Genomic DNA, 23,767 nt, shown 5'->3' on the forward strand with positions numbered 1-23,767 from the left:
AAAATAGCGGGAAAACGAATATCAGTTTATTATGATGCCGCCGATTGAACACAGTACCAGTATCATTTGGACATGGCATATAAATCATCATCGATGGTGAATAGTAGCAATCATAGATTCGATTTTCGCATTCAAACACAACATTGCATTGGCTGATATTCTTTTCATTTTCATCTCATATGTGTGACAACAAACATTCGCAATACGTTGTAACGGTTTGTTGCTTATTCCTTTGGCCAAATAATCTTCAGATCGTGGTCGAGATGATGACGATTCGTTATATGGCATTCTCTTCTCCTTGTCCTTATTTCACATTCGTAAACAGAAGCTCAACCGGTATTCGCATTCACGCTGTCATTGTCTCGTTTTGTTAATGCCATTGCACAAAAGATCTTTCACATAAGTCGATGGACGAAGGGTTCTTTAATTCTCTCTCTCTCTTTCTCTCTCTCTCTGAGTGTTTTTTGTTTCTTCTTTCGTTTCTTATTCTTGTTTTCTGTCTCACATTTTCTTTATACTTAATCATACTCTCTGTTTACCAGTCATTCGCCCTATTCAACAGCCCATCATTCGATATATTTCAGAAATTGTTTTGTTAATGATGGAACAGCAACAGTTTGGTGTGTGAGCATTGCGTACATACTATTCGCATGCCCTGTCTTTCACAGCTGCTTAACCAATACAATCATCTATTACAATCTGTGTGCGTGTGTGAGTATGTTTACGATGATGATGGTTGAACGTTTTTCGGGGTTGTTGGTTGCATGAAAAATACAGTGCGCGTCAGTAAAGTTCTAAATGAGCACGCATTCGCATTACGTGCGTATTTGATTTTAAGCGCATATATTTTCAAATTGAACAAAAATCAAAAAACGGTTACAACATGAATTAGACGAGCGTCGCAAAGAGACAATTTTCTTTTTTTTTCAGCTCACCCCGGGGATCGCGTTTTTCACGTCGAAAATTTCGAAATAAATTTTATTTAAAGTGAAAATTTTAATTATATATATATTATTTTTTTTCGGGAGAAAAAAAAATCACTTTATACCTTAAATCTAACATAAAGTGAAGTGTTTCCATCTATAATTATTAATTGTTTATTATATTGAATTCGTTTTGTTTTGTTTCGTACTTGTTTTTGCAACTGTTGAATTGCGTCTCAGTTTATTTCTTTTTTTGAAAATATCAATATATCGTTATTATTATATTCCAACAATTTATCAATAAAAAAGAAGTGTACGCTATATTGAGTTTGTGTGAAATTTTTTAAAAAAAAAGTGTTGAACCGCCAATTTTGAAAAGGATTTTTAAAAATATTAAAAAAAAAAACAAATTGGTTATTACTATCGAACGTTAATTCAGGATGTCATTTTCAAAGGCAAAACTAAAGCGATTTAATGAAGGTATGTGCAAAACAGAATTCAAATGGAAGAAAAAGTTTTGAGTGTAAAGACAATATCTTAAAAAAAAACGTAAATTAGTTCTTTATGCCATAAGAGCCAATTTGGTGTCGAGTATGTGTGCATGTATGGAAAGTAAAAAAAAAACGTTAATGAAAGTGTACGATCGCTGTCGTCATATGGACATGTTGTGCCATGTCTTTAGGTTTTTTTTTTCTCGTGTTCGACTTGTGTTCGATGTCGTGAAGAATATAATTAGATGTCGTCACGGTTTGTCTACTTTCTCATTGTTTCCTTCCGCGATGCGTACCAACTGCTGTGACTGTTCAATTTTGATGCGGCAATAGAGGGTCATATTGATGATGTTGGCTGTGGTGGCTAATTTAACTACACATTTTAAACGTTCTATTCGACTGCATTTTATAATGCAAACGAATTAAATCTTCATTCGGTTGAATTTTTCTTGAGTCGAGTTCACTTAACTCAACTTCAGTTCGAACAATACCAACGATCGAATATGGACAATGTTCCCTTAAAACAATTACCATAGATCATATCCCTAACATTTGATTCGTAAAAGTTGTTCGTTTGATTTCCGCCTCAAAAATCATGTTCCGTTGAATATTCGTTTTCGGTTTCTTGATTTATGTTTTGCCATATATCCGCCTTTATGTGCCATTGTTTATGGTGTGCGCCACAATAAAAACGAGATTTTAACGGAAATCGATGCCAACCGAACGGAAATTGAATAAACTGCCCAAAACTTTCACTATCTCTGTCTGTCACTGAGTGGTTGCTGAATGTTTCTCACTTTATCTCTCTTGTGTGTGTTTGTGTTTATGTATGTGTTTTTGTGGCTACGCAGCAAGTACAATAAAATGATAAATTGACTCCTGGCACTGCTCATTGCGTATCCATATTTTCACCGATTTTCGATCATTAACATACCACACGAACAAAGAGAATGAGATGGGAGAAGTGCGTGTGTGTGTGTGTTAAAAAATTCGATTTCATTTTTATCGACCTTTTATTCACTTATGTTATTCTAATTGCAGTAAGCGATTCACCATACAGTGACCAAAAAATGGAGCGTAAAGATAGCATCCGTCGCTTTTTGCGCGAACAATTCCGTGACGATAAGAAAAAAGAGAAACATGAAAAGGAAAAGGAAAGCAAAGAAAGTAAAGAGAATAAGGAAAATATTGCCAATTCGAATGTACCATCGACTGCATCGACTAGCTCAGCATCAACGGTAGCGGCTGAAGTGAAAGCATCCAATACGGACACAAAGAAAGAAAGCAAAAGCAGTGCTTATCGTCTATTCCGAACTGTAAGTCAGATTTTTTTTTTCGTTGTCTCAGAACAAAAATAACCTTATACTCGGATTTTTTCATGCATTTTTTTAAAACGGTTGAGCTGTTATATTTTTTTCCTATAAATTGAAACAAACGCAATAAAATCTTTGTAATACTTTCAGCCATCACTTCCACGTCGTTTGCGTTTCAATCGTCAACATTCCGATTTGACGCCATCAAAGAAAGGATCGATAACCGCGTTGAAGGAGAAGGAAAAGGAGGCCATCGATGTGGCCAATGAGGATATCAAAGCAAAATCAGAGCAAATTGCTGAACAAACTGTATTGATTACAAACTTACGCGAAGAATTGACCCAATTGAAACAATCAAATTTGGATAAAACCGAATCGATTGTTGAGAAACAACGTGAAATCGAAGATTTACAAGATGAGCTCAAGAAAAATGAAGAGGCACTAAATCAATTGAGAGCACTGGATGCCGAACATTTGGCCAAAATAAATGTGCTTGAGGGTGAGATCAAGACGATCATACGCGAACAAGATGAAGAGATGAGTAAATTGGTGCAGAAAAACACCAATCTCGATGTAAAATGTGACAAATTATCGGCACAAAATCGTTCGCTTGCCGATGAAATAAAGTCACTAAAATCCGATATGGAACGGTGTCGCGATGAAATCGAAAGTCATAAATTACAATTGCAAGAGGAAAAAGAAAAGTGGCAAGAAAAAGACACCGAATTCCGTAAGCTATTGGATGAAAATGTTCAATTACTTGAGGGCATTGAACGTATTAAGAAACAATCCGATGACGATATGCTTGGCTATGCAATGGAAAGTCAAAAATTGATCGATGAATTGGAAACGGTTAAGCGTGAACGATCGAAAATTATCACCGAATTGTGTCGCAAAGAGGAGCTATTGAATGATTTGCAAGAGGAATTGGGTGGAAAAACCGTTGAAATGGATGCTGAACGTGATGAAATCAAGGACACCATGAATTGTGAAATGAATGCGATCGTTAAAAAGCATGAACAACAAATTGCCACATTGAAAGAGGTGCATGAAATGAAAATCAAAGAATTGGAATCGATTTCGGTATTGGAACAATCTAAAATGATTAAAGAACATAAAGAAGCATTATGCAATTTTAAAGAGGCCAACGAAAAAGAACGTGCACGTGAACGTGAATTGGCCGAAGAGAAAATTCGTATTGCCGAAATTCAAGCTGAACAAAAATTAAATGGTATGGACGCAACAATTGATCAATCGATACAACAGGAGAAACAAATTTGGCGCATGGAAATTGAAAAATGCCAAAAAATTGCCGAACACGAAGTTATGCAATATGAATATGAAAAACGTGATCTCAAAGCACTGTTGGATTCGGCCAATGATTTGATTCGTGAAAAAGATGAAAAAATTGATGAACTACATAAGCAAATCCGTAGCGATATTGCTGAATATGTAAAAAGTCGACAAGAATTGGACAGTGAAATTGAAGAGACACAACGTGAATGCACCCGTCTATTGTCCGATCGATTGAACTATCAAATGGCATTGAAAAATCATCAAACAACAATGAAAATTCTTGTGGAACGTCTTAAAAAATCCGATCAAGATGTGGAAATTTTAAAGGCCGAACTTGATACGGTGATTGCATCAAAGCTTGATGTTGAAGCCACCAATTTGAAATTGGTGGAAGAGGTGCAAACGCTATCGATGGAAGTCGATGAATATCGTCATGCATTGACCGCATTGCGCAATTCATCGGTTAATTTGGAACGTGAAATGCATGAAAAGGAATCGGTTTATGAGAAAATCATGAGCTCTGAACAGGAAACACTCGAAACGGTCAATAAAATTGGCAAACTATTGAATGACAAAGTCGAAGAGAATATCAGCAAATATGCTGAATTGTATAATGACATCAAAAATAAGTATGACATTCGTGAAAAGTATGTTAAAGAGGTGACAACATTGATGGAAGACCTTGGAAATGGCATTCAATTGGCACGATATGAATTGGACATGAAAGAAAAACAATTGCTCGAATTGCAAGAGGAAAATAAAAATATTAAACTCGAAATTATGACATACAAATTTAAATGCGAACAATTTGAAAAATATGAACTGGAACAACGTGTACCAAATCCATCGCCAGAATTGGTTAATGAGCTTGAAAATGATTGTGACAAATTTCCCGCAATGACCGCTGATGATGCAATGGTTTCAAATCAATTGATCGAAAATATTATCGTACAATTGGAAAAGGAGGCACAAAATGAAAGCATCAAAAATGAAATGAACACCGAAATTTACAGCGATGAAGACAAAATTGCCGCCGAAAATTTACAACTTAAAGAAAAACTCGTCGAAAAGAATCGACAAATTGAATTTTTACAAGAAATGGTCGAAATGGAAAACGTACATGCCACCGAAAATATTTCACTCAGACACAAGGTATGGCCATTTATCTCACAACTTTTTTTTTTCTTGCAATTTCAATTGAATTGAAGATTTATCGGTATTTTTTTCTTTCTTTGGCTATAGGTTAATGAATTGGAGCACAAAGTTCAGTATATTGAACAATTTGCAAATGAAACCGTTGAAAAATACCAAGGTTTGGCCAGCCAACAACAAAATCGCCAACAAATCGATGAACTCAAAGAAAAGAACAAACAATTGAAGAATGTAAGTTTGAATGCAACATTTTATAAATTTCAAAATAGTCTTCTTTCTTTTGTAATATTCTTTTACGTCAATTAATCGAAAATCGCAATTATTTTGAATTTCTAGAAAATCATAAGTTTGCAAGATGCAAACAAGGAGAATGAATCGACCATTGTGGAGCTGAAGGAGAAAATTCATACTGGTGCTGATCGTACACCATTGAAAATGAATCGTTCGTTTAGCAATATCAATATGAATACGCCACGTACTCCAAAGACGCCAAAAACACCAGCGGCACTGGCTGGCAAAGAGAATTCACCAGCAACATTAGTGTTGAGTCCATTGCGAGTACGGAACAATTGAGTCGTGTCCAAAACCATCAACGAAACTATGGCAACCACTATGCCAAACGCGCTCTACAGCGTACTTTCCCCATTTAATTTATTTCAGATAAACTATTTTAGAGGCTAAATGTTTTGCTGTTTTGTGTTAAATCCAAATCCGTAATGTTTTTTTAGAATTTTTCTCGCATTTATTTAAAAAAAGAACAGAATAATTTATTTGACGCATTTTTTACAAAAAAAAAGATAAAATATTTATGGGACAAATTAATTTTTTTTTTTGAAAAATCATTTCGTTGTATTGTTACATTTATACGCCGAACATACCACAATATTGTTCTCAATTAAAGTCCAAAAGCATCAAGAAAATAAATAATTATTAGAGAGGGAAAAGAAAAATTATAGAATAATTTAGATAATATTTGGTATTATAATAATCGAATACAAACCATTTGATCACAATGTCAGGATAAAGAGTCAGACCTATTGTCGAAATGTAAACAACTATTTGTCAAAAAGTGTGGGAAAACAATGAAAGAGAACAACAACAACAAAAATGTTCGTTACTAAATTTTTCCATTTTATTTTTCATTATTCTGATTAATTATAAACAATAAAAATTAATTTTAAAATTACACAAAAATATACATATGGAGTTTGTTTTTTTAGCAACATCGACGAATATATTTATACGCAGCGGTTTTTTTATAGCAACATCAATAGGTTAAAGTGTGTTTTTTTGGGTGTTTTTTACTCTCTGATGTTTTTAGTACATAGGTTAGTCAATGGTGTGTGTGTTTGAAAAAAAAAGTATTTTCCAATTGTTATTCGATGAATATGCATACAGTTTTTGCCTAACCATTATTATTGTTGTGTTTTTGTATGCAGCGATAAAGTTGTACATCGCTGAAGTTGCACTCTGTCTCTTTCTGATGTCAGATTTTTATAAATAAAATAATTTAATTTTGGCTCATTTTATTAAATGCAAAAAAAATTAAACAAATCACAATTGAACTAAAAAAAAAGAATTGAGCGATTAAATTACGGTTCGCCAAACAATGAACGTACGAGCGTGTGCGAACACACACACTACACATACATGAAATGAAAATCCATTATTTTCGATATACCTTGTGTTTCATATAAGTATCTGGAGATTTTCAAAGAATCAGATACGTGAAATCTTCAAAATCGATTCCATGCAAGGTTAAATTTGTGCCAGTAAAAAATAAATCTGTTTTGTGATGTGGACAAAATACAAAATCTTGTCAACGACAAAATTGATTTCGATTACCAAATTTGGTCGGATGGCGTATCTGTATAGTTTTTATACAAAAAATCAAGAAAAATAATATCGAAATACTGTCAATGTATGAAAATGAACAGTTGATTAATGCCGTTGGAAATGACCCGAGCGATCTCACTTGAAACTCTTCGGTGTGAAGAGATTTGGAAACCGTTGAAGAGATTTTTCACAATGAACGTTTATTCTCGTTTTTATTCTCGATTTGTTAACTGAATTTGTGCATATTTAGAAAATGGTATCATTGTGAATGCGATACAAGGTGGTCGAAAGGCCGAGATAATCACCCGATTGTTCAAATTCGAGGTGTGAAACATTGAAAATGACTGAAATTACACACAAATACGGCTCCAAATTTTGCCTCATAATCGATGATTTTGCGTTAACAATTGTTTCTTGTTTTTTTTTTGTTGTCTAGTTCATATTAATTTCACTCTCAAATAGTTTTTGTGTACGTCCATTGATTTGTTTGTTTGTTCTCGAATAAATTTAAAATGATTTATGAATTGTATATTGGTTTGAATCGAAAATTCTATTTCAGCATTCTATATTATAATTAATACTTGCAAATGAAGCTGACCGGTCAATTTATGTAAATGATCAAATTTGCGCGAACGCATACAATCATTGTAATTTAACGTAGTTTTTTTTTTTTTTTTTTTTTAATTTTTTTTTTTTGGTTTTTTTTTTAAATTTTCGTAAAAAAAAAAAATATTTATATTTTAATTTTTTTTTTTTTTTTTTTTTTTTTCAATTTTTCTTTGTCGGTTTTTTTTCTTCATTATCCTAATAAATAAAAATATTAACTATAGGTTTGTTCATTTGATTTTCAATTGAATTGATTGTGTTTAAGAAACCCATTGCAAATTCGTAACGCCATAATTAATTTTAAGCGAATAAAATCCATCGTCTCATTAAGCAATAAGTATTAGAATTACAAATTTTCTTTATTTTCTGTACTTTTCAGAATAATTTTCTGTACCTTTTTTTTCGTGGCTTTTTTTCCCAAAGTTTTTTTTTTCTTCCGCGACAATACACATAATATATAAAGTTCTATTAATGCAACATTTCATATAATGTTAATAAAATGGATAAAAATCTACTATTTATCAATCGTCTAGAAAATAGAGAAGAAAAAACACAGACACATTTTTTTACATTCAATGGCATTTCGATATGAATTCGTAATAAGTGTGTCCGATTGTGTAAAATTGCGGTGCACTTTGATTCCCATTTATGTGATTCGTAAAAAAAGATGAAAAAAATCGACGAAGACGACACAATTTGCACAATTAAAATCTCATTTGTTTCGAATGGCATATTCGATTTGGCACCAACCTTGATTTGTAAAATTGGCTTGTGACCACACGATATATCGTGTCGTGCCTTCATTGACCCATGTCCATTGATCCACTGACATAATCCTTTGGATGAATTACAACAACAATAGAGAAACGAAAAAAAATGGAAGCCAGAAAAATTCGTATTCAAAATCGAAATATAATATTCGATATTGCATTTCTATACATTACAATATAATATACATACAAAGCACTACAGTAAAATTGAAGACATAAATATTGCTTGAAATTGAATTGAATGAATGCGATTTTTTCCTTATTACACTTTGTATGATCTATTTTGGCGTTTATTTTTTTTTTTTTTTTTTTTTGTTAAACATTGACTCCTTCTTAGGAGTCTCTGTTGCTTTGCACTCTGGTTGCGCAATACGATTTTTTTTTCTTCGTTCTTTTGTCGCTGGAGTGCGTATATATATAAATCTGTTTCATTCACATTAAACATAAAATAAAAAGTCAATAATAATAATACCGTTGGCATTTCACAAATTGAATTGCTTTGTTCAGACTCTAAAATTAACACTATTCTCATTGCTATTTTTCACTAATAAATATATCTAATATATTTTTTGTTTTCTTGTTTATTGCTCATGTCATGCGATCGCACGTATATTTTCTATCTCGTTTATAAGGTGCAATGTTCATTATTCGTTATTTGTCAAAAGAGAATTTTGGCAAATTCTACACTTTTTATGTGTTGTTCTTAAAAAGAAGCGATATTTCGTTTGTTCGTTGGTCGTTTGGGCTTTTTTCAGACACCGTATGCTGGTATTTTACACCCAACAACATAGATAGACAACAACAACAAAAAAAAAAAATTACAGTGAACAAACTCAGGAACTCAGGCATTTTTCATTTTTTTCTCTCTCTCTCTCCCCCACTTTTCTATATCTCGATTAATGATTTATACAACACACAGCACAATGTTTTTCGCTTATCATTTGTTTCGGTTCTTTCTTCAATTTTTCGTTTATTTTTATTCGCGATATGCTGTTTTCGGAAACACATAAAAAATGCGACTTGTGACTTTCGATTCCGAAAATTTTGTGAGAAACGAAAAGAAAAAAGTTATTAAATAAAAATGTAAAAAGATACATGTGTATATAGTCGCTTATGCATCGTCACAAATTATGTATTGCTGTTTGTCTGAATTTTTCATGTAACAATTGATGCCAAGTGGAAGTGATTTGGCACGAACAGGTGTTGGTTGTTCAACATCTTCATAACTGTGGTCTGATTCGCCGGGCAGCGTATATGTTGGATGCGTTGATGATGCGAGAAATCGTGCATTTGGACGATTGGTATTTTGAAATGTTGATGTAATATCGAATGGCGTATGAGAATATTGAACCTTTTCCGGATGATGATCATGTAATTCAACAAATGGTGGTGCAATTTTTAGGCGACTGATAAACGTCGAATAGATCGATGGTCGAATTGGTGGCGGTGCTGATGATGACGGTGGCGATAATTGAAAGAGATTCGGTAAACGTTTGAATGGAAGTGCTTCTTTTGATGGCAATTCACCTTCATAATCAATTGTTTCTATAATTGCGGGTTTAATGGTCTCCGTTTGGACTTTAACCTCTCTTGAATCATAATCGATGGTTTGTTCTGTTGTTAAATCACTGCCAACATTAAAACCGCCTCCAATTGAAGAACCACTTAAAGCCTCCTCTACGTTGCGCATTTTTTTGCTGTCTTCATCATTTTCAATTGATTCGGATGACGTTATCATCGAATCATTTTGCAATTGAACGGTCTCATTGATTTCAGACGTATTTCGTTTATTAAAATTTTGTGCGGACTTATTTGGCAGCACATCTTTATTTGGAAGCTCTATGGTTGTTGAAGGCTCTTCAAATAATAACTCTTCAATTAAACGTGCTGTAAAATTATTCTTGTCATCGTCAGCAGTCGCAGTAGATTTAACCAATTCAATATTTGAACGTCCATCGATTCCGGTGTTAATAACTGGTGCTAGTACTGCTTCGACCATTTCATCACCATTGTTTACCGATGTATTTTCCAAGCGGTATCTTGATTCAACCGTTGCATTTTTACCAACAATTGGATCGATTTCTTCGGGTAATTCAGATGGTATAAAATAGGCATCGATCACTTCATACGAATCATTTTTATCGTCAACTATTTCGACTTTAGCAGTGGTGCTACTGCTTGATTCAGTTGTTTGACTTTCGGTGCTATTGATGAGGCGTTCCGTTGTCTGTTCAGGTGCCAATTTCAAATTCATTGATACAACGGATGGTACGACAGCATCCACTTTTTCAACGATTTCTTCCGTTTGATTTACCGTGCCTTCTGTTAATGGTGGTGGTAGTTTTTCCGTTGACTGCAATAGACTTGGTTGCTTCTCCGTTGTTTCATCAATTTCAATTGTCACTTTTTCTTTTGCCTCATCAGCCTGTGGTAACACCGTTAATTTCAATTCAGACGACTCATTTTGCGTTTCAAATTGGTCAATTGTACTCGCGGTCGATGATTCCGACGAGATTGTATCGGCAACTGATGATTGCCGTTCAATATTGAATTCGGTAGTACTGGTTGGTTCAAAGTTTTTCAATGTTGAAGATGTTGTTGAAATGTTTTCGGTGGCATCAACATGTTTAAGAGTTGATTTCAATGGTAAAGCGACTGTTACATCTTGATCTTTTTCAAAATTTTCACTTGAAGTTTGATTTTCCAATTTTTCTGTACTCGAAATAATCTCTTCATTCATTTTGGCTGACGATGCAACTGTAGATGATGCATCAGAAATTTCGGTACTTGTGGAGCTGATGTTTTCATTTGTCGAACTTGACGTGTCGTCGTCTACACTTCCCGAATTGATCGTTGGAATAGTCGTGGCCATAGTTGATTCAGATGAGTTTGAATTTTGTAAAATATCGGAAATTTGAGTTGAGGTTGGTTGGGAACTGGTTTCAATAGGATCGGTGACTGTATTCGATGAAATAGCACTCGATGTGGTGGCAACACTGGCAATTGGTTCGGGTTTCGGTTCAACAATAACTTCATCGGATCCCAAATCAACGCCAGTGGTCGATACACGAAAGGGCTGCTTCTCTCGACTGTCTGTGTGGGTTGACGTTACTGATGGTACATGTGCATCATCTTTGACAATGCGATTTAAATTGGAAAACGTTGTGTGTTGTGTTCGATGTTGTTGTGGTATACGATTTTCACTGCTAAATCCTAAACTCAATGGCACCGTATATTGTCCATTTGAATTCATCGATTCAGTTGATTCACCATATTCACTGTAATCATAATCATCATCATATTCGGTTGTTGCGGTGCTATTATTTTTCAATAGCGATTCGATTTGCTTTTTTAGCATAACTAATGGATCAATTTGTAGCGTTTTATAACATCGGCCATCGGGCCCGAGTTTATGATCGGGTGGACAATTTCCTTTTGATTCATTCAAATTTGGTGTAATGAATATTGATTTCGGTATTTTACGCGATTTATCGTCAGAACGATGGGTGTCACTTGTGAGCAATGCCTCCCATACTAAATGATCGGGATTATTTTCGAGCGGTTTCGATATGATCGGAAGTCCGTAGACTAACGACATCATATACATACAAAGTAATAATGCAAATGCTTTCATTTTGGTAATCAATTATCAGGTCGGTTCGATTTAAAAATATGCTTTTTGTTGGTGAATTTCTATTGAGAGAGAAAAAAAGAAAGAGAAAGAACAAAACATAGTTATTTTTATTTCAGACAGAAAAACAAAACGTATTTCAATTAAGATAAAAGAAACCAAATATAAACAAAACAAAAACGGAAGAAATAATAAAACACATCTTGTTTAAACAAGGAAAAAACAACAAATTCGATAATAAAATTCTCAGTTCAATAAAGATAGAGTAAACCGAATCATTATCGTTTTGCGTAAATGTGAAAGATCTTTGTGTTTGAGTGGATGTGACCAAAATCGAAATTTTTCTATTACCTTCATAATTTTTCCGTTTTTCAATGTCCGATGAAAAGGCTAATACAAAACCTTGAAATTCGTCATATTTGTTTTGTTTCTTCGGTGCGTTTGTGGTTTATGACTCAAGGATGATGTAATAAGACAATAAAGATGAAATATTTGTACGATCTTCCTTCCTTTCCGTCCTTTTCCCCCTTTTTTCAAGTGTTTTTTTTTTGTCGTCGTCTTATTTTCTCTCGTTCAATTCGTGTAAATAAAATGAGTCACGGTTTGTTGAATTGTTGAATTTTACTCAGGAAAAAGGTCACATAAGTGATTACACGGCAAATCGATCTGCAAATAGAATTTAAAATCATCAAATTAGTTTATTGGATAACATTTTGATTGTACATTTTGCATTTAATAAAAGAATATGTTTTTTTGAATGCTTTGATTTGCACTGAACTCTTTTTTTATAACATCCAAAACTCACGCACTCACTCTCTTCCCCCTTCTCTCTATATTCACACACTGTATAGAAAATAAAATGCATCATTGAAAATGAGGAAATGAATGCGAGCGATTTTGTTGTGTATTGAGCTGGCGTCAGCATACATAACAGTGTGTCTCTATGCAAATAGAATTTTGCTGACGGAATTTGTAAATTAAACAGACAGAGAGAAATAAAGAGAACGGGAGACCCAGACACAAAAATAAATAGATATACATATAGAATGCATAAACAAAAAGCAGCTGTGAATAGCTCGGGTTGCAGCAGTAAACCATGTACATGAAAACATATTGTCGGCTGTATTCCGAAACATTGCAAAATGATTAGCAATTACAGTTTGTGCGTCGTCAAATGAAGTGGCCCGGATACGAACAGCAACTACATTTGTGTGGTTATTTTAATCGAAAAAAAGACAGATTCATCAGAGAAAGAGAGAGAGAGAGAGAGTGCGAACGAAAAAAAACACGCCCGAAAAATGCTGTAAATGCAATGGATGTGGCGTTTAAATTCGGAAATGCGTTAGATTGCCGGTAACTGTCGACAATATTGACATGCAAATTTTGAAAACCATTTGAAAATGTTTGCATGCATGTGTGTGTCTCATTTGACTTTGAACACACACGTTTATATATATAAAATAGATTCGGTGTTCATTGTTCAAAATAATCATGGTTGCGCTTTGCATTTCTATTTCGAATTTCTATCTCTCTCTCTCTCTTCATCCTTTTTCATCAGCAAACTGATTTGATTGCACGATGGGTGGCTGTCAATTGAAATTGATTTTACCGAATAAATTCAAATAATCAAATGTAAGAGAGGTGGGTTTGATGTTTTGTAATTTTATTTGATTTTGGCGTCATTTTCCCATTCAGTTGTTTTGTTGTTGATTCGTTCGTTCAACAAATTCCAACCATGTGAATTCATTTTAATTCATCGTCGCTGATAACAAATCCACATTTATTCAAATCCCATGAAATTTCGGCATTTTAAATATTTTCTATCACGCACGAAATATTTATTGCATTGCTGTTGCTTCTCTATATGCATAAACACCAACAAACAATGGCTACATACGTGTGTGTGTGTGTGTGTGTGCTTGCTCTTTTTAAGCATGGCGAGATGCACGACAAAAATGCATACAATTTATACGCTGTCGGAATATAACATTTTTTTTTTTTTTAATTTTATTTTGTTTGTCTGCACACAGCATATTCGATTTCCGCAACATCAGTGCGAAGATCCGCGCATTGTCGCTCTACATTTCTTATTATGATTGTCATTTTTGATATGTAATAAACTTTGTCGCTGCCAGCAAACCGAATGCACTATACTCATTTTTCTCTAGATTCAAAGAAGAAGAGAGAGAAAGAGAGAGAAACAAATCTTTACACGTCGGTTTTATTTCACACGATGCTCGAGTTTAACGCGTGTTGTCACGTGTTGTTTGCATTTTCCGATAAAAGTGACACATAATCTTCGTATATGCAAATATTTGTTTGAATGATTCCGGTGTACGCAATGTGAAAAAGTCTCCACCCATGAACAAAATAAAAATGTTAAATTTGAAGAAATTGTGTAACGTTTACTTGATGCACGTACTAAATGGAATTTAACAAAAACAGCAATACAACTAGTTTGCTCCGACTAAAATTCAATGAACTATACGGATTTAACTTGATGAAATTAAAAATAAAAATAAAACAAAAAGTTGAACGTTGTTATTTATCACAAGACCATGGTTGTTCATGTGCCAACGTTGGAATTAAAACTGACCGAATGCACGCATTCAGTATGAGTGGTTACTCTATTCTTGATTTATGTGCATGTGTCAAACATTTGGTCTCCGAAATAGACACTATTCGATATTTTTTTTGTTCGACCATCTCTATCCTTCTCTCTCTCTCTCTCTCTCTCTCTCTCTCTGTCTCTCTCGCTTTATCTTTCTATCTCGTCTATTTCTGTTTGACTCATGCCATTTGTCACATTTTACCGTTAGACCATTATCAACAATTTGCCAGTGGCAATCACTTTATTATATTAGTATGACTATCGTCAGCAAGTGCGCCCGCACGCACACGCACACGCACACACTCACAAATCAAACAATTCACGTACACATCGACCACATTTTAAAACATCATATCAATGTGGAATTAAATTTACAGAGCACTTTACATCAATTGAAATTCGCAACAGTAGTTATCGCATCATGTCATTTCGCATGGTAAAAGTTAAACAATTGAACTTTCGAAATTTGATGCACAATCCACATTGCATTTTCAAACAAATGTATTTACTGAAGTTAGACTATGTATAGACGATTTTTTAAGCACAACCTTCCACCCATTCATATTAATTGTTAATTGTTGATGGTTGCAGAAAAAAAGAGAAAGATCCAAAAACATCATTTGTTTTTGTCTCCCTTTCTCTCTCTCTTTCGATCGCTTGCTCGCTCGCTCTCTTTTATTCTCGACATCTGTAGTTAAGGAGCAGCTGATTTGAAGAAAAAGTGTTAAAAAAGTAAGTATGGAAAAAGGTGAAAAGGGTTCAAATACCCACAAAAAAAGTCCATTGTTAGTAAATTGGTAAATACGGTTCCTTTGAATTCAATGTTGAACTTTGCACACCACTTCTATTAAATTGAAACGCATTTTGCCGACCATACTCAATTTTGTATATTTTGCATCCAAACAAAATGCTCGATTATAAAAACTGATTACATGCATCTCATATGGATATCATATTCATTTGTAAAGTATATATATTTTCTCTTTGCACAATTTTGCATGCCAAAAGCAAATAATATCGAAAGCAATCTACCAAGATTGGGCTAGGTCAGTTTCTCAATTCGATCATTTCGAAAGCGAGATATTGTGTGTTACGAAAATTGTTTGATTCAGATCTCATCCGTTCCCCGCTCCCTTCACTCTCCATCTCATTTTATTTTCGTCTGTATCTCTTCAAAAGACGAGCAGCAGTCGACCAAAAATGCGAGCATAAAGCCAATCAACTCATAAAATGGTAATCCCAAGTCGATTCACAGTACATGTATACATATATTATTCCATCGAAATTCAAATAATCTAAATTGCTGATAATTTGCATTACTTTCGGTGTGGCCAGCCAAATGTGTAAAGATGCAATGCATATTGAGTGGTAAATTAACCAACATTGTTGTAGATTAGTTGTATATTGGCCAAAGTACCTATACCAAATTGCCACTAAAACCAGATCCGTATGTTTTGTCTGTGGAACGGAGCAAAATTATTTGACTGCTTATCTTATGGATGCCACGACGATGGCGACACAGATGACAACTCAAATCGAAAATTTACATCAAGTTTCATTATTTCCATGAAATTGTATACAATATAACAAATATCTCTCGTCTTAAATCCCAAAATCAAATAAAACAATGTATTGTGATTGTGAATTGGCAGACAGCAAAGCATAATAAACATAATTTTTTTTTTTTGCGAATGCCAATTGTCCCGATGAAAATCCGGAAAATCGAGATTGTATGCGTGTAGAATTTATGGTCGGTACGGTCATCAGTCAATACACCAAGGCAATAACCATTCAACCTTCTTGTTAAATTCCTATTTTGAAATTTCAGTTTAATTTGTACGCACACATCTTATATCTGTCGTTGATGATGGCGACTGTTCACAATGAATGCATTAAAAGTAGAAATACGATGAAAAAAAAACCGGTCGAAATTTCTACACAACACAGAAATGATATTTTGCACTTAACACAACGGCAAACGAAACAAACACTTCAGTTCAAAAAAGCCATCAAATCAATTCGATTAAATGACAAAATGAAATTTAATTATTTTATCATTAAAACTTTGTGTATGTGTGTGTACGGTGCGCATATTTCTTCATCTAAATTCGACTCAATCAAAATCACATTTGATCGAAGTTCTCAGCTCTGAAAATTGATCGAAGTTTGAAATGAATTTTCGATTTGATTTAATTCCATTTCAATGGAAAAACCATGATAGACATTCACATATACAATCACTTCAATGATGACGAATATATATATTGATGATATGTAGATGTGGTAAATTTATTACTTATTTGCTTAGACAAAAACAAAATCAATTCAATTTGTCTTTGCATCGGTGAATTCATAAGAAAACCATCAATATCATCGATTCAAAATGTTGAACCAAACACGAAAATCCTGTATATTTTATGAAACTTTGACAAAATTATGCTTCAATTTAAAAATCTGATAAAGGAACATTTCAATTTTATCCGTCTTACATGAGTGTCGCCCAGAAAAAATATTTCATTTTATTTCTTAATTCTCGGAAATACGATGCAAAGTGAATTGTTTACGAAGCGAAAGTGAGAAATAGATGGCAGAGAGAAAGAGAGAGTGAGAAAACACATTTTGCTTGCAAAGCATTTACAGATTCTGTGCAACTACAGTGTTTGTCAACTAGTGTGTGTGGTCGGTGTGTTTGTGCAAATTTGTCTGTCATTCGATACAGTTTCAGTTGTGTGTATGTCTTCTCACGATTCAAACCAAATGCGAGTGAAAGGGATAAATAAACAGAATTGCATAAAATAGAACAAAACAGCGAATGTGATTAACAAATTTTCGTGAACAATATCTCGTTCCAATTTGGGTTTCTCTTTTTAATCACATTGTGTATACAAAATGCTTGCATCCGTGTGATTGTATTGTATGTGTATTGTGTTGACTTGAAATTAGAATGTAAGCCTGACAAGCACCAACAACATTTTGACTGTGAATCTGTGCTACTGTTGTGTTCAGCTAGAGAGCATTTGTCACACTTGATGAAGCCATGTGATTATAAACACTTTTGACAGCACAACACAGACGTTAGACGCTTCATTTTATTCGAGCAACGCATTTTTGGTGCCTTTTTCTGCGTGTCAAGTAAATTATTTCAATTTAATTTTTCGGCCGATTTCCGAATTAAATCCGATCAAGAACAAACGATGGAAAATAACAAAGAAATAGAAGAACTGAAGAAAGTTGTGCGCGCAATAATATTATCACTGAAACGAAATGGCGTTCCAATCCGTTTACTTGAGAAAATTTACAAAGAGAGCGAAGGTAAAAATATTCCTTTATTCAATTATCACGACACAATTGATGTGCTCAACTCATTGGATGACACGGTTTACACGGTAAGTACTGTTTATCCATTCTCATTGAATGAGAAGAAGAAAGAAAAAACATACTCAAAAAATGTTTTCAATTTACACATACTGTCAATCGAAATAGGGAGTACGTCATGGTCAGATATTGGTGTTTCCCGTTCATACTGATAAATCACGACATATTCAAGATTTGGTTGCCGGGCAGCATTCGACTAAACGGTAAACATTTTTTTTTCGTTATCGTTGTCATTAAATTTCATTTATTGATTGAATTAAATATAATTGTGTGAAATTGCCTAATATGTCTGCGTATTTGCATTTATGAAATTGTGTGTGTATTGAGTATAAATTGACAATTTTCGAATGAGCGAGAATACGTTGGTATTCGCTCTCTTTCTCAATGCAAATGACGTAGTTATCAAATCGATTAGCAAACAATTTATTTGTTTGTTCGTTTTAATGGTATTATCGATTTTCATTTTTGTCAGATGTGCTCGTGGCAACATCGGTCGTGCACCACTGAAAACTGATTTTCGTCATAAAGATCCGGATCGCTCGTCTTCACGCAAAGAAACGCCGAAAATCATGGTGAACACCAACTCAATGCGAATCAACAATAACGTGCCGTATAACAATAATTATTACAAGTATGCAAATTCTATTGATACACCACAAACAAATGGTGTTGAAAGCAAACGTCATACAGACTCTGTCAATGGCCGTGTACAATCGATATCAAAAACAAATCACAACGAACAGATGAACAATGGTTATGATAGAACCAGTGTGAACACGGTCGACACCCAACAAGTGAACGACGACAATGATCCGGACAAAGATGATAGCAGCTTTGAACTAAAAGTTGACTTTGAAATGTTACAATTCGAGGAGCAACACATTGAATTTGATGGTTTGCCGACAATTAAATTCGATAAATGTTTTACAACTGGTACATCATTCCGAGTTTATTTGACACAAATTCACAGTCCATATCGATTCTGGTTTCACCTAAAAGAAGACGTCGAACAGATTGATACGCTCATGAGTGGCATGGAGTATGTGTATATTGTGTATACCAATATATTATATTATCGATTTTACTTTCGCCAAAATTCGCTGCCAATTTTAACTCTAGTTAATTGATTGATGATTATTTTAAATTAAAACCTTTTTTACAGTTATTTCTATAATTCTGATGAGAGTATGATTGCCAAGCGTCCAATACCCGAACAACAGCTTATGATGGGCCGTGTGTGTGCTGCATTGTTTGATTCACAATGGCATCGTGCGGAAATCGTTGAAGTTTTGGATGAATCACTGGTGGTTAGTTACTTATGGCATACACAAGTCATTCAATGCATTTATATTGCTTGATTGGTTTCCATTTGATTCAATTTTTATTCTGTTTTTTTTTTTTTGTTCAACGGGTTGAAATGCAGGTATTTTACGTTGATTATGGTACGATTGACGAAGTAGAGAAAAAAAATGTACGATTTTTGAACAAACGATTCTCAAAAAGTCCAATTTATGCGCATCGCGGATGTTTGGATCGTTGTAAACCAAACGATGGAATTTGGACATTTGAAGCAATGAACGTATTTGAACGACGAATGAATGATTTTAAAGACACGGCAGTTTTGGTTAAATTGACCAATGTCAACGTCCCGGTAAGATTTTATCATTTCCATTTTCATTTCCAATACATTCAATTTTTCTTTTTTGAAATTGTTTTTAGGAAAAGACCCTCTACTTCGATATGTTTGACACCAGAGGAAAAATTGATGTAAGCATCAGCGAATTCATGATTGATAATAATTTGGCATATCCGACCAACAAATTGGTGAGTTTTATTCAATGTGTGCCCAAAAAAATGTATTTCGCCAAATAATGTCGATTTCAATTTAATCTTATTCATTTTGCAGTTATTCGATTTTCAAAAGCGTCATTATAACGAAGTGTACCCATCGTAAGTAACGAGACACGCAATACAAACAATTTAAAAAACTGTTTAAGAAACTGTTCAAACATTGCTAAAATTAAAAATAAAATCTGACCATTTACAGATTCGATAAGTTGGAAAGTGGTAAATATCCATCGAGGGAGCGAATGAAACAGATGCTGGACAATGGTTTTGATTATTTGGAATATGAAGATTCGATACTCATTCCAGAAATGTATGGCTACGAGACAATTGAGTAGCTAGCTCAGTGGAGAACTTTGACAACGACATTTTGATAATGACTTTTTTCTCTCCTATCTATTTACAATATTAACTGATCAATCGATTTGAATTAAAAATAGAAATTTAAGTATTACAGACAAGTTAAATTTAGCTTCATTAATTAAACAAACGATTTGTGAAACATTGACGGATGTCAATTAAATATGTTCGCGTGAAGAAGAACGAACATCTTTATTTCTGTACTATTATGAATCATATTAAAATGATTTGATTATCTAAAAATTCATAAAATGGATATTCGTATTTTTAAATGATGATGCGTAATTGTTTTTTTTCCTACAGCAGCTTCCGAATTTCATGATCATTTCGATGTAAAAATCATTGAACTTGTTTGCGATGTGTTTGTGGAATTTTATGTAGGGCGAATTGGAGTGAGGGTAACGCAGACAGCGGGAGAGAGAGACAACGAATAACATTTATGTGTCTGTCGAAATTTGATGTGAGATGGTGTGTGTGTCGGGCGGCCAGTTGAACAAACTCACAAAGTAGCTATAATCGGATTGAAACAATAATAACGCAAGTGACTTCAAAAAAACGCGCACAATGTTCAATGAAAGGAAAAATGAAACCCGTTGACCTCACTTACAGCGATAAAACGGCCGATAAAAATGAAAAAGAAGAAGCTGAATACGAAATATAAAAATAAAAAAGAAGACAAACTCTCGGTCAATTAAGAAGCATGTGACATCAGCACTTGTGTTTCGAATTTGTTTCCTTTTGGATTCATTATCGAATTGCGGTCTCTCTCCTTGCAAATAATATATAATCATGCAAAAGATGCACTCTCGTTCGATTTTCGTTTTAAATTAATTTATATTTACTATTTGGATCGGCAGCGAGTGAGAGGGGGGATAGGAAGAGAATTTTCAAATGGTTGCTGCATTAAATGGAAGAAAGGACGTTATTCTTGAGCGCAACTGAAATGGTTGCAAAAGACGAATCGATGAGAAACATATTAAATATAAATATTTTTGAATAGAGAGATAAAGAGTGAGTTCAAGTGGTTTTACAGTTTGTTTCCAATCATAATCGTATGTAATCGGATTGCGTTTGCAAGTGCTTCAATTCATTTTATTTTATTTTTCATACTTATATACTTTGGGCCAAGCCAGAGCCAATCCGATTTGGTAGTGTTGTTTTTTCTGTCTTCTTTTTAACAAAATTTCTTCAATCCAATGTAATTCAATTTAAAATGCGCTCAAGAGTCTGTTTGTTTTTGTTTTCTTATTCTGTCGCTTGTTTTTTCTTTTATTTCATCTGAATATTTGTGTGGTGTTTTTTTCTTCTCTTTGGTTTCGTTTCGCGCTGCTATTTCTCAACAATTTTATCATCTCGTCGGCATTTCCGTGTGCCTCTTTTTACATACCGTTACTACTGTTATTAATTTGAATTTCATATTGAATGAATCGTACATATGTAGCTGTTATAAAACACATGGATTTGCGTCTCTGTGTGTCGGGTAAGTGCGTTTTGTATGTGATCCGTTACGTTATAAGTGTTCTTTGGAAAATGTGACCAAATCACAAAAAAATTAAATTAATAATTACTTGGCTCGCTTTATTTTCGGTAAATGTGTATCAAAATCCGATATGGCTTTCTCTTTCATTTGCTTTCTCAATTCCGTTTTCTTTTCTTCAATACAATCTCTGTTTACTTACACTCGCACGCACGCATACTTCACTGGAACCGATCAATTGATGTTGACATAAATTCGGTGTGCACATTTTTGGCAGCCGGTTTTAATTGTATTTATAATCAATTTAGCGAGAAAATAAAGAATCAATAGCTTCTCACATGCTTAATCAATTCAATGATGGTGTGTATTGGGTGTAGGCATTAATTTCCGGAATTTTTTTGGTTCAAAGAAACATTCATTTAATAATAATTAGAATGAGTACATTAACCAATGTATTGCCCATCGTTAGCTATGACTTCCGCCTATCTTCTTGGTAGCTTGTCGATTCCGCGTCGGAAGAATTCCTCATCTTTTGAAGCTATCCAGTCATCGATCCATTTTCGCACTCCTTCAGCATTTCGAAACGATATCTCGGACAAGCCCATTTGCATCGATCGGAACAAGTGGTAATCAGAAGGAGCAAGGTCTGGAGAGTACGGGGGGTGATCAAGCCGATCCCAACCGAACGCCTCTATCTTTTGTTTGACGATGTGTGCTCGATGTGGCTTAGCATTGTCGTCGTGAAACAAAACTCGATGGTGTTTTCTCGCTACCAACGGCCGTTTTTCGTTCAATGCATGCGCCAATTTGTTCAATTGTTGTCGATAGCGTTCAGCTGTAACCGTTTCACCTTGTTTTAGCAGCTCATAATACACGATACCTTTCTGATCCCACCATATGCACAACATAACCTTCTGGCAATGAATATCTCGTTTTGGCTGCGAAGGTCCTGGTTGGCCTGGATCAACATACGCTGCTTTACGTTTGGGGTTGTCGTAATAGACCCACTTTTCATCGCCCGTGACAATTCGACTCAAAAACTATGTTTTTTGTGTTCTTTAAGATGTTTTTTGCATGCTGTGATTCGTGCTTGGAGCTGATTTTCAGTCAGTTGATGTGGTACCCATTTTCCCAACTTTCGAATCTTTCCCATTGCATGCAAACGTCTTGAAATGGTTTTTTGGTCGACATTTAACTCCATTGCGAGTTCTTTTTGGGTTCGGGCCGAGTTTTCATCCAATAATGCTTGCAAATCTTCATCTTCTAACTTTTTTGGCTGACCTGGGCGATCTTTGTCTTGAACATCAAAATCACCACTTTCAAATCGTTGAAACCACACGTAACATTGTGTTTTTGAAAGAGCATGTTTGCCATACAATTTCACAAGTAAACCACGACTTTCAGCTGCAGTTTTCTTTGCAAAGAAATAGCTTAACAAAACTTCTCGCAAATGCTGTTTCTTTCTCCAACTTTCAAAATTTTCCATCGTTGAAAAAAAATATGATGCGCACAAACAAATGAAACACTCTTGACTGATTTTGACAGCATTTGAATAGGTCTTTCAAACGACATACATGTCATTGATCTTTTACAACGCAAGAGCAAGTGGTGACATCTGATGTCAGATTCCGGAAATTAATGCCTACACCCAATAATACAATCGAAAAGCATACTGTTGATAGAAAAGACACTTTCCGAAAGAATAGTTGATATCAAAGTTCAAGTAAGTGTATTTTGGCCAATAACTGAGCGTTACACGAAAGTTGGAACAAAAATACTTTGAGTGTAAAAAGAATAACCTTGTGTGACAATGTGAACTTAAAATAAGAAGAATAAATAAATATATTACGCATATTACAGAATTATTATTTATTTATTGTGATACAGATGTTTATGCAAGCTTTTGTTTTTCATTTAATAAAACATTTGCCACGTACATATACATGGTCGTTTTTTCAAATTAATCTTCCCAGAATTGTCTAAGAACGTGAATCGATTCATTTTCAATCCAGTTTTCAATTTATTGTGCAAATAGGGTTTTCATAAAGTATCGAAATAGTTTTTTTTAAAACAAAGTGATA

The 23,767-nt window shown here is 34.1% G+C and overlaps 3 protein-coding genes across 8 annotated transcripts in view; 2 read left to right on the forward strand and 1 right to left on the reverse strand.

Moving 5' to 3' along the window:
• The first annotated feature begins 1,053 nt into the window (after window positions 1-1,053).
• On the forward strand, window positions 1,054-6,330 carry LOC116345573 (putative leucine-rich repeat-containing protein DDB_G0290503). The gene is made up of 5 exons (XM_031775014.1): window positions 1,054-1,403; window positions 2,456-2,730; window positions 2,878-5,175; window positions 5,266-5,406; window positions 5,512-6,330. Exons 1-5 carry the CDS (start codon window positions 1,364-1,366, stop codon window positions 5,746-5,748), a joined length of 2,991 nt encoding a protein of 996 aa, XP_031630874.1. The 5' UTR covers window positions 1,054-1,363; the 3' UTR covers window positions 5,749-6,330.
• Window positions 6,331-8,680: 2,350 nt separating this feature from the next.
• LOC116340584 (cell wall protein DAN4-like) overlaps window positions 8,681-23,767 on the reverse strand; it is a 77,686-nt gene continuing 62,599 nt past the window's right edge. For 3 of the 6 annotated variants that reach the window (XM_031767168.1, XM_031767160.1, XM_031767191.1), the window contains 2 exons: window positions 12,370-12,684; window positions 8,681-12,080 (listed from right to left, as the gene is read on the reverse strand). In XM_031767168.1, the coding sequence (XP_031623028.1) occupies window positions 9,499-12,021 (2,523 nt within the window). In that variant the 5' untranslated portion in view covers window positions 12,022-12,080; window positions 12,370-12,684 and the 3' untranslated portion in view covers window positions 8,681-9,498. Of the gene's footprint in view, window positions 12,081-12,369; window positions 12,685-12,827; window positions 12,891-14,440; window positions 14,614-23,767 lie in introns of those variants that run through there. The other 3 variants (XM_031767176.1, XM_031767183.1, XM_031767199.1) reach the window with 3 other exon arrangements.
• Window positions 17,593-20,316, forward strand: LOC116340620. Its single transcript, XM_031767209.1, has 8 exons — window positions 17,593-18,015; window positions 18,113-18,207; window positions 18,477-19,043; window positions 19,167-19,311; window positions 19,428-19,655; window positions 19,724-19,828; window positions 19,911-19,954; window positions 20,052-20,316. Exons 1-8 carry the CDS (start codon window positions 17,824-17,826, stop codon window positions 20,185-20,187), a joined length of 1,512 nt encoding a protein of 503 aa, XP_031623069.1. The 5' UTR covers window positions 17,593-17,823; the 3' UTR covers window positions 20,188-20,316.

Source organism: Contarinia nasturtii, unplaced genomic scaffold (genome assembly GCF_009176525.2).
Source record: "Contarinia nasturtii isolate CC-2019 unplaced genomic scaffold, AAFC_CNas_1.1 Cnas_scaffold_129, whole genome shotgun sequence".
Lineage (NCBI taxonomy): Eukaryota > Metazoa > Arthropoda > Insecta > Diptera > Cecidomyiidae > Contarinia > Contarinia nasturtii.

Bases quoted from the DNA above. Each gene is read 5' to 3' on its own strand.
- LOC116345573 (XM_031775014.1), top strand. From the start codon at position 1,364: ATGTCATTTTCAAAGGCAAAACTAAAGCGATTTAATGAAG. The intron at 1,404-2,455 runs GTATGTGCAAAA...TTCTAATTGCAG, and splicing joins ACTAAAGCGATTTAATGAAG to TAAGCGATTCACCATACAGT. The intron at 5,176-5,265 runs GTATGGCCATTT...CTTTGGCTATAG, and splicing joins ATATTTCACTCAGACACAAG to GTTAATGAATTGGAGCACAA.
- LOC116340620 (XM_031767209.1), top strand. From the start codon at position 17,824: ATGGAAAATAACAAAGAAATAGAAGAACTGAAGAAAGTTGTGCGCGCA. The intron at 19,312-19,427 runs GTTAGTTACTTA...GTTGAAATGCAG, and splicing joins TTTTGGATGAATCACTGGTG to GTATTTTACGTTGATTATGG. The intron at 19,829-19,910 runs GTGAGTTTTATT...TTCATTTTGCAG, and splicing joins CATATCCGACCAACAAATTG to TTATTCGATTTTCAAAAGCG.